At 42.7% G+C, this 14,154-nt stretch overlaps 1 protein-coding gene across 1 annotated transcript in view; it reads left to right on the top strand.

The window, feature by feature from the left end:
* Nucleotides 1–2,413: 2,413 nt before the first annotated feature.
* The window catches only part of GFRAL (GDNF family receptor alpha like), a 32,245-nt gene continuing 20,504 nt past the window's right edge, over nucleotides 2,414–14,154 (top strand). Inside the window, exons 1-2 of the mRNA XM_062626158.1 lie at nucleotides 2,414–2,501; nucleotides 5,525–5,659. Coding sequence (XP_062482142.1) covers nucleotides 2,480–2,501; nucleotides 5,525–5,659 — 157 coding nt within the window. The 5' untranslated portion in view covers nucleotides 2,414–2,479. The remainder of the gene's footprint in view (nucleotides 2,502–5,524; nucleotides 5,660–14,154) is intronic.

Here is a 14,154-nt window from a genome sequence, read left to right as displayed (position 1 = left end):
CAGAAAATGTATTTTTAGCTTTTCCTTGAAGAGACAGCAACATTGTAGAAAGTAAATGGTTAGATAAATCTTTGCCAGTAAAGAAGGGGGGAGTATGTGTACTTTTCAAACATAAAATGTTATGGATGGCTGTGTAAAAACAGCAACATTCAGCCTTGTCAGGTGTATTGCCCAGATCCCTGTGAGATGATAAAGGCTGGAAGGGTACATTTTTTTTTTAACTTGGGCCAGGTAACAAAGAACTAGAATAGCAATATTAATCACACTCATGGGAAAACTATAAGTAGCATCTTTCTAAAGGAGGGGGTTGAATACCCCATCCCAACACAAACTGTGTTCTTTTTGCTGCTGCCTTAATGCCACTGGGATAAATTGTGTTAGTTCACACCACCACTAGAGGTCATTGGCAGGTTTTGGCTCCTGCAGGTCTCCTGTGACATATTAGAAATGGAGGTTCTGGCCATATTTTTCTCTTTTGTAAGAGAAAATGTCTCTTTTGTTCTCTTTGTTATTTTCACTTAGATCTCCAAACGTAAAATATTCCAACATTCCTAGGAAGTTTTTTTAGCCATAACTAACTTAATAGTACTACTTGTGTGGAGAATGTGAATAAAATATGAAACATTAATTGACATATTATTCTGGGCTTTACTCTTTAGTAAATAGCTCATCTTTCCGACAAAACTTATACTATCAGAGCTTATCTAAGATTTGAAATTCTAAGGATAGGTAGAAAGTCTGTTTCTGCTTGGTTGTAGCATTATTAGACAATCACAAAATGTTTTTGTATACCTGTTCCAACAGATGCAAATTGTTGTGCCACCATCATCCTGGTGTTTTGTCTCTCAACATATATCACAGACTTGGAGGTCTGATATCCTGACCTCTTTCTCCTTTCCTGTTGTCACTGTAGTAACAGTGACAAGATAAGCTTGTACCCTGCAGTCACAATGACTGCAAGCAAATTTCTCCCCTCTCCACCTCAAAAAAGGCATTTCCACCCCCACACCTTTTCTTTTCATCTCCATAGAGGGCACTGTCTCATTCTCACATATTAGCAAAATTGGTGCATGTCATTAACCTGGAGAGTGCTTTATAGGAAGGAGAGGACACTACACGTTAGCTTAACTCATCCCTCACTCTAAGATTCATTGCAACCTACTGCTGCATGTTACAGTAGATTTAGGCCAAGGCAAATTTAGCCTTCAAACCTAAAATTCATCTCACAGTTAAAATTATATACATCTCAGAAGCTAATCCTTTTAATAAGTTTTTTCTCTGCCTGTTGGATATATTGGATTAGTCATTTTTTGGTTTTTTGTTTTTTTCTTGAACATACTTTTGGGAAAAAAAGACATGTATTTGCAATGCTGGCATTAAGAGTTTAATTAATTAATAGAATAAATTAACTAAGTTAAACTCTGAATTAAAAATAAAAATATTTTTAAAATATATATTCAAGACTGAGTTTTGCTGAGTCAACCAAAATTGAGCAAAATACGGATGTGGCTCAAGTTTTACTTTGCCAAGAGGAACAGGATTTCACCCACTACATCTCTATTTCTGCTATACACTGTAAATTTTATGTGAGCTTTATGTTTTAAGTATTCAAGGACCAATCCAATTAAAAATGTTGTGCATGGGATAAGCAATTTGTGAAAATAAAACTCAGGAGCATCATGGATTAGGCAATAGGGATCTGTTATTACCTTGTCCTTCTGGTGCAAAGCAGAGAGTGTCCAGCAAAGTCAGCAGGTATATAATAGTATGCTTTATAGTTGATTTAGTTTTTATTCAGTACCCAAGTCAGGTGCTGACTTTTGTGTGGCAAACTGGTTTTGGTGTATTTTACTGAAACTCCTGAAGTTAGACCCACAGTCCAGTATGGGTCTAGACTGTAGACTAGTTATTTGTTCCTCTGGTCTGCTGTCCATCATGCTCCATAGTTCCTTTCTCTCCTTAACAGATCACGATCCTACTTCACATCTGAAATGAAAACAAATTCCCTTCTCAAATGCATTAAGAAATATTTGCGGAAGATCTACAGACATAGCAAAAGGCATTTTATGGAGAGATTACAGGCAGCAGCCAAAGACTTGCTTTGTTAGTTTCTCCAGAAACCAGTGGGAACTGAACGCAAAGGGAGAACCAGACACCGTAAGAAATGCCAAAGAGCCACATCTCACCCACACACGGTCCAGCTTAGCAGTTGAGGCAACAGGGAAAATACAAGCAAAGGGTGCAGGGACGGCAGCGAGGGAAGCTCTGGGCAGTGGGAGGTGGCTTCATCCACGGTTCCTGACAGAAAGAGGTGTGCAGAGACAGATGCGGTATCGACCCCCGGCGGCTGGCAGCCAGTGGCCCAGCTCCTATCGCGGCGGGCGGGGCGCTGTCCCCGCTGCGGGTGCTGAAGGGGTGGTGCCGCACCGGCACCTGCCGCCAGCCGCCCCGCGCGGAGCTGCAGCCGCCGCGGCTGGCCATGGCCGCGCTCCTCTGCCTTGGTAAGTGCCGCGGGATGCGGGGGGAGAGACACTTGCAGCCCCGGCCTCGCCAGGAGACTTAGTTCGCCCGCAGCTCTACTTACAGCGCCATCCATTCCCCTTTCCCCTCGGGAGCCTCAAGGCGGAGTTGAGCAGGTGCCTGTAGGGGGTTCACACCGGTGTGCGACGTCCGGGCCCGCGGCTGGGTGCAGATCTTCAGTCCGGCTCTGGGCAGCGTGCCTGAAGCGGAAGGGACAGCAAGGGAGGAGGGCAGGCAGTGAGAAGTTGAACTGGCGAGGAGACCCACAAATGGGATGCCTGATTTAAATAGCAGCCACTTGTTTGACAAGTGGAAAGCGTTTAGTGCTGGCACGGCTTCACAGAGGGCTCCTGGCATGTCACTTTGGGTCTGAATGGAGAAAAGGGAAAAATCAACAAAGCTGGTGCAGAAGGGTTTGATGGAAGAGAAAATTACCAGACAAGTATATTCCAATTTCTTATCTTACACTTTCCCCCTCTACATATGGTATACGTGCTGCTTCTCTTTTTAACACTCCGCTACTCTAAACTCATATTCCTCTGTTAAAAACATTTCTTAGGCATTGTTAGAATAAATCTGTCCTTTTTCGCTTTTCAACTGTATTCAAACTGTATTCAACTACAGTTTGCCTTTCTCTTTTGAAGCTAGCTATCTTGCCGCTCTCGCCATTGGATAGAAACCACAGCTTGGTTCCCATTATTTATTATTATCTGCCAGATAATGATTCTGCACTCATGAGAGAGAAACTGTAATTCCTCCATTTTTCAGTTCCCAATTTGCAAAATTAAACTGCTAAAATGTCCCCTTTTCCCCTTTTTTCACTTCAGACATTTTTCAGGATGGGGAATGTTACACCTACCCAGTGAATCAATGGGCACCTCTACAGAAATACAGACACCTGTAGAAATCTAAATTTATGTGTTCTCATGTCAAAACAGATGTCTCTAAAAGTTCTAGTTACAAACTAGTTCTTTGATGCCCACCCATAACATGTCATTAGGTCTAGAGAAGCCAGCTTCAGTCACAGATTCTGCCACTTGGCCCTTTATTTTGCAAAATCATCTGCTCCTTTTTGTGGGCACAGTTTCCAGGTGGGTTTGAAATAAACAGAGCCTGAAATAATCCTTACAAAGGAGCAGCAGGTGCTCACTGACTGCTCAGCCAATCCTACTTTGACTATTCATTTTCAGCCACTGTTTCCCAAAAGCTGCCTTGAAAGGAGGGAGATACCACAGAGTCTTTGTGCTGTGGATCCTAACCAGATCTTCCATTGTGCTAGTACCTACAAAATAGGCAGATGGGTAACCAGCAAAATACCTTAAAACCTCCTGAATTTTAATTTTATATTGTCTTTTCACCCACAAGGTATTTAGCAACTTTTTATCATTCAAATAAACAGTAATTTCACAAGTAGGAAGAACTTTTGGAGACAGTGACAGGACTGAAATGTTGCCAGAGTGAGCCAAAAATTGTCCCTATGGATAGACCAGCTGCACAGTCCTCAATGTCAAGTGACAGGAGCTGTTTCTATGTATCAGTCTCTCAGGCTGACTGAGAGATGCACCCTAGGACAGTGTTTCAGGCTGGAAATCACTGAAACTACAACCAACCCTGAATAAACCTGAGGACTGGCAGGAATATGCACAACTGAGGAAGGATTAGCCTCAGCTACAGTAAGCGTATATGGCCTCTTCTGTGTCTGATAGGCACACGAGATACTGTGTCAGTTATAAAGTATTAAATGTTGCTTCATCTTTTATCAGTGTGCAGCCAGAAAGTGTTCCCTACAGCAGCACTATTGTATCACAGGTAGTGTATCACATTTCCAGAATGGATGGCGGCACCTCTAAAGAGTAGTGGCTATTTAAAGTTATGAAAAACAATACTTGATATGTAATTTCTTATTTCTCAAATGTATCATTGGAAACATTTAATTTCTCTGGATAGGGTCTAGACAAGTTCTGGGGGAATATTTCATGCTTCTTGCAGCTGATGTTTAAGGAATTAAACAGTGCTGGATATTCCTCAAATTCCATATAAACTTACCTGAACATAAGGAAAAAAAAAAAAAGGAGACTTGGTGACTTGGTCTGTGGATCCTGTGTCCTTCAATACCTAAATAAGCACACCCATCAGGATTTCAGCAGCTAGTTTGATGAGGCCTGAAATCAGTGTCTGAAACTTAATTTTATGGAAAATTAAGACACATGGTTACAAATTAGAGATTGTGTTACCATGGCAATGTTGATGAAAGGGCTAAACCCCAACTAATCTGTCTTTTCCTAGCAAGGCAATTAAATTTTCTACTGATAAGCCAGAGGTGGTGCTGATTTAAAATTCTTTACCTTGAAATCTCCATGTCAGTCTTCTGTTTTGGAGTTTTTCAATGCAATTAACACAGCCTTTTGGTTCATTGCACCCAGAGAAACAGATAACAGGTAAAGAATGTGGGGGTTGTTTTCAAGAAATGGTGCATCTGTGAAGTAAAATCAAAGAGGGTGAAAAGTACTGCACTATGAAATAAAATCTCTGTTATCTGACAGTTGTGTGGCTGTCAAATCTCCTTCATTTCGTCTATTCATAGGAATTCCTGTGTAGTCTCTAGCTTGGCAAAATTGCAGTCCAAATAAAATGCTGTTTCCTTTGTATTTTATGCTATCTTCCTTTCTATAATTTATTATGAATCTCAGAACTTCAGTCATTTCTATATATCTATGGGCTAATGTTCTATATATATGTTGTTGCTATAATACAACTATAATTGCTATAATAAAACCAATACAAAATATGCCACACCACAACTTTGAAAATTTAAAATTTAAATTTAAATTTACAGTTGTGAAACTGAGAAAAGATTCATTCTGTTAAGAAGTGATTTGGTAGAACACTTGAATCTATAGATAAACTACAGTAAATTAGATTGTTATAATAGTGTAAAGCAAAAAGCTCAGTACAATATTAAATATTACTGTATTAAATAGTTATTATTTTCTGTTTTTTTCAGTGCTGTTCATGTACTTTACAAGTGTATCTACTGCCCAGACTACTGACTGTCTTCGCCTGAGAGAGCAATGTATAAATGCTGCAAATGGATGTGAGAGTGTCTGGAATGTTGTTGAAGATGCCTGCAATATTTCAGGTAATTCTTTACGGTCTACACAGCTTTATTCTGAATTGCTGAGTGGTTGAGTATTCATAGTTCGTAATAATATTGCTGTGGTGACTGAATGAAGTCAGTGAGATTACAAAGAAAATTACAGCAAGTCAGACATTTTCTGAAGTCCTAGACAGTGGCCAATACTGTACTACTAAAAGTCACACTGACTCTTCAATAAGGTAATAAATGAAATTTCTAGACTATGAACAAATTCAGAATCTGAACCAACTCAAGAAGCTTGAATTCATCAGAAATATGCTCTTGTGGGGATCCTGTCAAACAAAGCCAGCATGCAGCTGGAAAAAAAAATCCAATCTTGTTTTCCGTAATTCTAAGGAGTTGATCTACCCCCTCCCTGGCAGTGTTCAAGGCCAGGTTGGATGATGCTTTGTGAAAACTGTTCTAGTGGAAGGTATCCCTGCCCATGTCAGTGGGGTTGGAACCAGATGATCTTTAAGGCCCCTTCCAAACCAAGCCATTCTGTGACTCTATGATTTTGCACAATACCCATAACAATATAGAGGTTATTTAGAGTACTTTTCAAATAAATAAAGCATGCCACAAAGGAAGTTATATTGTAGGGATGCACACTGTACTTAATCAGTGAATAGTATGTACATGTCAGTGATTCACTTGCAGGGAGTGATCATACGATAAAGTGCAGCTTACAATGTGACTAAGCCTCCTTGAATTGTTAAACAGAATCTCACATGAATGAAACCAGATCAGTCTCTGTCTGCCTCTGTTTATTGCAATCCCAACACTTGGTGCATCATTTCAAAGTAAGGTATGTTTTAGGTGGAGGAAGACCATGTATTACAAATTTGATTGGAAAGTCATCCTAATGTCTGTTGGCATTCAGATGAAAATGTTTCTTCCTTCATTTCTATTATCTTCTTCCTATTATCTTCTTCCTCCTTACTATTATCTTCTTGAACAAGTCATGAGTATCAGTCACCATCTCTCTCTTTAAATCCTCCTAATACCTTCCTGTTAAATGTTAAGTATTTACTTGCCAGGTGCTGTGAATATGGAATGGGGAAAGAAAGTGGCAGTGCAGTGTGGTAGTGTCATTAGACCATGATAATAATGATAACTTTTTTGACTGATAAATGTCAAAGGCCTTGATCTACCAAGGCTACATTAGTACTAGCAAATAAAATGGGCCAAGGACTATTTTCTGACACTGAATTCATCATGGGGTGGCATGTATCCATACAAATAAACTGTCTTACGCCTGTGCTGGCTGCATAGAACTGACTTCTGGGAGTGACTCCAGCTCCACACTATCTCCACAGTCTAGCTGGGTTGCTCCAGACTGGGTACCATGCAAAAATGCAGCAGTACAGACACAGTCACTCGCCATTAGCCTAGCCCATGTCTTGGTCCTCTTAATTAGATGCATTACTTCCATTTCTAGCAACTTAGTTCCATGGGGCAGGTTCCCTGTTGCTGGGAATTAGAGATATCTATATCTCCATGGAAACCTCCCTTTCCCTTATATTGACATTATTTGAACAAAACCAGTCATAATCTGCTGCCATAATCTGAACAAAACAAGCCACAATCTGAACAAAACCTGATGCCATAATCTTTTCTGAGGCTCAGCTTCAGCAGAGTTGATAAAGTGAATGTCTGTCTGTCTTGATGTCAGGATCAGTCTCATGTTTGGTCTGTGTAGGAAGCCAGGCAGCAGAAGATACTGCTTGACTTCATGATCAATAACCTACTGCTAGAGCATTCACCTGCGGCATGAGCTACCTGCATGCCTCTGTCCAACGTGTTGCAGAGATTTGAATCCAAGTGGTCAAGTCAGAGGGCAGTATTTAAAAGAATTAAGTAGGATTCCTTCTTGGTGTTTCCTGTTCCAGAAATGTATCTGCTTTGCACAGAATAGCTGAATACTTCGAAGAACAGAATAAATTAAAAATACATGATAACCTAATGGTTATGACAGTCCCCAAAGGAACTGGGAGGTGTGTTGCTTACCAGGGGCACGGATCAGGGATGTGGCAGAGAGGCTGCCTGCTCTAGTAAGTCCCACGGACTATTACCCACTCCTGGTGGTACATGTGGATGCTAGGGATATAGATAGTAGTAGCCTGGGGAGCATAAAGAAGGACTACAGAGCCCTGGGGAGGTGGTTAGGGGCTCTGGAGCTCAGATAGTCTTTTTGTCAATTCTCCAGGATGCAGGGGAAGACCTTAAAAAAGCTAGGAGGATTGGCCAGGTTAATAACTGGTTAAAAGGATGATGTCATAGTCAGGGGTTTGGGTGTCTTGAACACAGGACCCAAGTTTGTAGGCCAGGTCTAGTGGGGGCTGGTGGAGCTGGTCTGATAAAGAAGGGGAAGAGCAGTTTTGGTAGGAGGCTTGCCAGACTGGGCAAGGAGGCTTTAAACTAGATGTGTTGGGGGAGGGGGGCATCATTCCATCCCAACACACCCCGTCAGTTGCCAGCACCTATAATAAATGCTCGGAGCAATGTAGAGAAATCCCAGCTGCTCCAGCCAATGAGCCGGCTTCAGTTGGAGCTCGGCTCAGATGCCTCTATACAAACACCCGTAGCATGGGGAACAAACAAGAGGAATTAGAGATGTGTGCACTTCTACGGGGGTATGATATAATAGGCATCGCAGAAACATGGTGGGATGGCTCCTGTGACTGGAGTGTTGGAATGGAAGGTTACAGGCTCTTTAGGAAAGACAGGCCTGGCAGGCGGGGAGGGGGAGTTGCCCTTTATGTTAGGGATAGGCTGGAGAGTATGGAACTCTGTCTGGGGACAGGTGAGCAGTTAACAGAGAGTTTGTGGGTCAGGGTTAAAGGGAATATAGCTATGGGAGACATTACTGTGGGGATCTGTTACAGACCGCCTGATCAAGGAGAACCTGTGGATGAAGCACTCCATAGACAGATAGGAAAAGCCTCACGCTCACAGGCTCTTGTTCTCATGGGTGACTTCAACCACCCTGACATCTGTTGGAAGGACGGTACGGCCCGGCACAAGCAATCCAAGATGTTCCTCGATTGTGTAGAAGACAACTTCCTTCTGGAAGTAATAGAGGAGCCGACAAGGAGAGGTGCCATGCTTGACCTTGTGCTCACCAACAGGGAAGGGCTCGTTGGAAATGTGATGCTCCAGGGCAGCCTTGGATGCAGCAATCACGAGATGCTCAAATTTGACATGCTCAGGATAGTGAGAAGAGCGTGCAGCAAGCTCACTGCCCTGAACTTCAAGAGAGCAGACTTTGGCCTCTTCAGGAACCTGCTTAGTAAAGTTCCATGGGATACAGCCCTAGAGGGCAGGGGGGCCCAAGGCTGTTGGTTTATATTCAAGGATCACCTGCTACAGGCTCAGGAGTGTTGCATCCCAACCAGAAGGAAGTGCAACAGGAGGGCCAGGAGACCTCCTTGGATGGATAAGGAGCTCCTGAGGAAAATTCAAATGAAAAAAAGAGGCTTATAATAAGTGGAAGCAAGAACAGGTGGCATGGGAAGAGTACAGGAATGTTGTCCGGGAAGCTAGGGACCAGGTTAGGAAAGCTAAGGCCCAGTTAGAATTAAACTTGGCTAGGGATGTTAGGGATAACAGGAAGGGATTCTACAGGTACATAGCAAATAAAAAACAGACTAGGGAGAATGTAGGCCCCCTCAGGAAGCTCTTGGAAGAGCTGGCAACGCAGGATTTGGAGAAGGCTGAGGTTCTGAATGAATTCTTTGCCTTGGTCTTCACTGGCAAAGGCTCTGACCAAACCACCCAAGTCTTGGAAGGCAGATGCAGGGACTGTGAGAATGAAGACCTTGAGCCCACTGTAGGAGAGGATCTGGTTCGAGACCATCTTAAAAATCTGAACATGCACAAGTCCATGGGACCTGATGAGATCCATCCGTGGGTCCTGAAGGAGCTGGCAAATGAAGTTGCTAAGCCACTGGCCATCATATTTGAAAAATCACAGCAATCTGGTAAAGTTCCCAACGGCTGGAAAAAGGGAAATATAACCCCCATTTTCAAGAAGAGGAAAATGGATGACCCAGGGAATTACAGACCAGTCAGTCTCACCTCTGTGCCTGGCAAAATCTTGGAGCAGATTCTCCTGGAAGGCATGCTAAGGCACATGAAAAACAACAAGGTGCTTGGTGACAGCCAGCATGGCTTCACTAAGGGGAAATCCTGCCTGACCAATTTGGTGGCCTTCTATGATGGGGCTGCAGAACTGATGGACAGGGGTAGAGCAGTTGATGTTATCTACCTGAACTTCTGTAAAGTGTTCGACACTGTCCCACATCAATTGAGACATCAATTTGATGGATGGACCACTCAGTGGATAAAGAACTGGCTGGATGGCCGCACACAAAGAGTTGTGGTCAATGGCTCAATGTCCAGCTGGAGACCAGTAACGAGTGGTGTCCCTCAGGGATCGGTGTTGGGACCGGTCTTGTTCAACATCTTTGTCACTGACATGGACAGTGGGATTGAGTGCGCCCTCAGCAAGTTTGCTGATGACACCAAGCTGTGTGGTTCAGTTGATACGCTGGAGGGAAGGGATGCCATCCAGAGGGACCTTGACACGTTTGTGAGGTGGGCTGATGCCGACCTCATGACGTTTAACCATGACAAGTGCAAGGTCCTACACCTGGGTCAGAGCAATCCCAGGCACAGCTACAGGTTGGGCAGAGAAGAGATTCAGAGCAGCCCTGCAGAGAAGGACTTGGGGGTGTTGGTTGATGAGAAAATGAACATGAGCCGCCTTCAGTGTGCGCTTGCAGCCCAGAAAGCCAACCATATCCTGAGCTGCACCAAAAGAAGCGTGACCAGCAGGTCGAAGGAGGTGATCCTGCCCATCTACTCTGCTCTCGGGAGACCTCACCTGTAGTATTGTGTGCAGTTTTGGTGTCCTCAACATAAAAAGGACATGAAACTGTTGGAACAAGTCCAGAGGAGGGCCACGAGGATGATCAGGGGCCTGGAGCACCTCCCGTATGAAGACAGGCTGAGGAAGTTGGGGCTGTTCAGCCTGGAGAAGAGAAGGCTGCTTGGAGACCTCATAGCAGCCTTCCAGTATCTGAAGGGGGCCTATAGGGATGCTGGAGAGAGGCTTCATTAGAGACTGTAGTGATAGGACAAGGGGTGACAGGTTCAAACTTAAACGGGGGAAGTTTAGATTGGATATAAGGAGGAAATACTTTCCTGTTAGGTTGGTGCGGCAGTGGAATAGGTTGCCCAGGGAAGTTGTGAATTCTCCATCCCTGTCAGTGTTCAAGACCAGGTTGGACGAGGCCTTGGGTGATATGATTTAGCGGAAGGTGTCCCTGCCCACAGCAGGGGCGTTGGAACTAGATGATCTTAAGGCCCTTTCCAACCCTAATTATCCTATGATTCTATGATTCTAACTGGGTTTCACTCATGTTCTGTTGAGTTATTAAATATTTTATGTGAAGTGGAACAGTTTCAAAAGATATGGCTGCTGTTTGAAAAAAAAGTATTGGAATATGCAGTAGTTTCAGGCTCAAGATAGTGACCTAAAGATGAGCTCTCTAGAACCAATCCTCTTCTCCGAATCATAAGAAGCCTAGTTTGCTTCTCTTGCATCATTCGCACAGGCATTAGCACAAACCCTACTTGACATAAACATCAGAATTGGTACTGTAGCCTGTTCTTCATCATTCCCTGCAAACAGATGAAGTGGACCAGCATGATGACTTTTGTGGTCTCCGCTTTGAATTTATTGCATTGTCCCATAATCTGCTGTTTCCTTCACTTATTGTCCTATGTGGTTATTCACTGATACTAATGGTATTTATTACAGGCTCAGAGAAACCTTCTGAAAATAAGTTCTTCTTGTAATTGCTTGTTTGGTTTTGCATTTGAATATTTCCTTAGCATAATGGCCTTTGGCAAGGACTCTCCAGCATTGCAGGTCACTTAGGTACTGTGTAGGGTCTAGAACAAATTATTCTAAATGTGCCTATTAGGTGCTATGACTCCAGAGAATGAATAACATTCTTCTGTCTGTCAAGAGTACTCTACATATGGAAGTCTAAAGGCTTCATGGATGAGCTGTAGTAATTCAAAAAGCCCTTCAGTGCTGAGCATGTAAGCAATAGGCAATGGAACAAGTATTCCTTTTGCTTGATTTTTACAAAAAAACCTAACTAAAAATTATAATTACACTCCTACTTTGTGGTATGAGTTCAATAATTCGGTCCCGCAGGCTGTAACCTCCAAGTTAAATGTGTGTGTTCCAAAGACCTTCGTCTTTTCTTCTTCAGAGCACATCTGGGAACACTACACTGACTGTCTGAGTCACTCCTTTCTCTGTCAAACTGTCCATCACCGCTTCTGTGCTACTACAGCAGTATTTTCAGCGTCTCAGTTCATAACCCTCTGAGCCCAATCCTTCTTCCATTTCCTGTTCTGTGCCAAGGTACAGTGAAAAAACAAAACCACTAAACCCACAAAAAAAAAAACAAACAAAACCAAACCCAAATCCAAACCAAACAACAGAAAAAAAAAAAAAAAGAAGCTTCCAGGTCAGGATGGAAAAGACTGAAATATTTAACTATGATGGAATCAAAGGTTTTCAGTTTGAAAATGTCAAAAATGTTTCAGCAGTGCAGAATGAAGTTCTTAAGGTTTGGGATTTTCTGTTTTTTTGTTGTTTTTCTTTTTTTCATCTGTTATTTCAATGGAGGAAAATAAAATAGAAATTTCTGAGCTCTGATTTAACCATTAGTATACATTTTCTTAATTTTTCAGAACTGGAAATATCTGGGTTAAAAAAGAGAAGAACTCAGATCACTTAAATATTAAAGAATCACAATTTGAATTAGATTTAGAAGAGTTCTTTTTTTCTTCGAGTAACAGAAACACTGAGGTTGGAAGTGATCTCTGGATATCTAGTCCAAACTTCCTGCTTAGGCAGGGTCAGCTGCAGTTTGTTTTCCAGGACTGTGGATTTTGGGTGTATCCAGTGATGGAGGCATCAAAACCCATCTGGGCACTCTTCTGCTGTTAGACCACTGTCATATTAAAAAAGGTTTTTTTAATCTTCAAATGGAACTTGTATTTCAGTTTGTACTTTTTGTTTTGTCACTGGATGCCACCTAGGGGTCTTCCCTGCCTTATTCGCTCCCCTCCCATCAGGTTTTTATATGCATGGATATGTGTACTTGTAACCCCCTGAGCCTTTTTTCCTCCAGGCTGAGCATTCACAGCTCTCTCAGCCTCCCCTTGTAGGACAGGTGTTCCACTGCATTAATCACATCTGTGGCACTTTGCAGGAGCCACTCCAGTATGCCCATATCCCTCTTGTCCTCAGGAGCCCAGCACTGAACACAGTACTCGGGAAGTCATCTCACCAGTGCTGGAGGAGAAGGCCCAGTACTTTACAGTCTTCAGATGCAATTCCCACTGAGATGACTGAAAAACTCACTGTGCAAGAACAGAGATTATCTCCCTGGAAATGTCAGGTTCTACTTTGTCATGCTTCCGTCTGTGTCCCCACATACATAAGCTATGTACATATAAATAAACTGAATTATGAATAATGGCTGCCAAGCATTAGGTCAGAGAGCATTTTCTATAAATTCCTTGGAAGCATAGATATAAGCTAAAATATATTACCTAGAAATAATCAATGATAAAGCAACAATAATTGAAAACCACCAACAAAATATTTTCTGCTGTTCATTGCAGCTGAATCAATACAGTGTACAAACGGATTAATACTGATAATAGGTTATTTCTACTGATAATAGGGCAAGCCGTAAATCTGATGTGTTACCTGATTCTATCTATGCCCTTTTTATCTTTGTAGCCTCACAATATACCTTTTACCCCCTGGTTGTAGGTTGCTGTGATTCAGTGCAGTGTGTTCACTGCACTGTTCACAGAGTGTGGCCACTGGTCACAGCCCCTGTGTACCTGACTCCTAACCACAACATGCTGGTGTCGTGAAGACAGATGAGCACAGTGAGTCTGGGATGCTGCATACCAGGATTTCTGTTTCTTATTCTCCTACCTCTAGTCACCTCCACTCTTGATGTGTCCTCAGGACCTTGAAGAAGACAGTCTTTTAAACAAGCTCCTCCTGATCTTCATTGCTCTTTTTCTACCCCTGGAATTTGTCCTGCTGAAATTGTCTTCCAAAACTCTTTTACTATCCTTTACTCACCTGATGAAATACAGAGTAGAATATGCACACACCCACCTCCACGGGTCTCTGTAGTTCCCATGTCACCACATTTTTTCCGCCCTATTTTTATACTAGGGGAGTGTCCTATGTCTATGATTGTCAGAAGATCTCCTGAGCTCCTTGGCTACTGGCAAAAGCAAGAAATGTGAGGGCTAAGGGTCAGGGTCTACTACTAAAAATGCAGAAGGCAAGTTGGAGAGATACAGGCAAGTCCATGGGCTTCCTCCTTTGGTGATACAAGAGGTGAAGCAGGAGCAGAGGCTGGGAACTCTAGCTCTTGATG

The sequence above is a fragment of the Pezoporus occidentalis genome, unplaced genomic scaffold, assembly GCF_034315485.1.
Source record: "Pezoporus occidentalis ecotype Australia unplaced genomic scaffold, CSIRO_AGI_Poc_V1 ctg29, whole genome shotgun sequence".
Lineage (NCBI taxonomy): Eukaryota > Metazoa > Chordata > Aves > Psittaciformes > Psittacidae > Pezoporus > Pezoporus occidentalis.
Note: the sequence above shows the minus strand (reverse complement) of the source record. Positions and strands in the feature narration are given on the sequence as shown.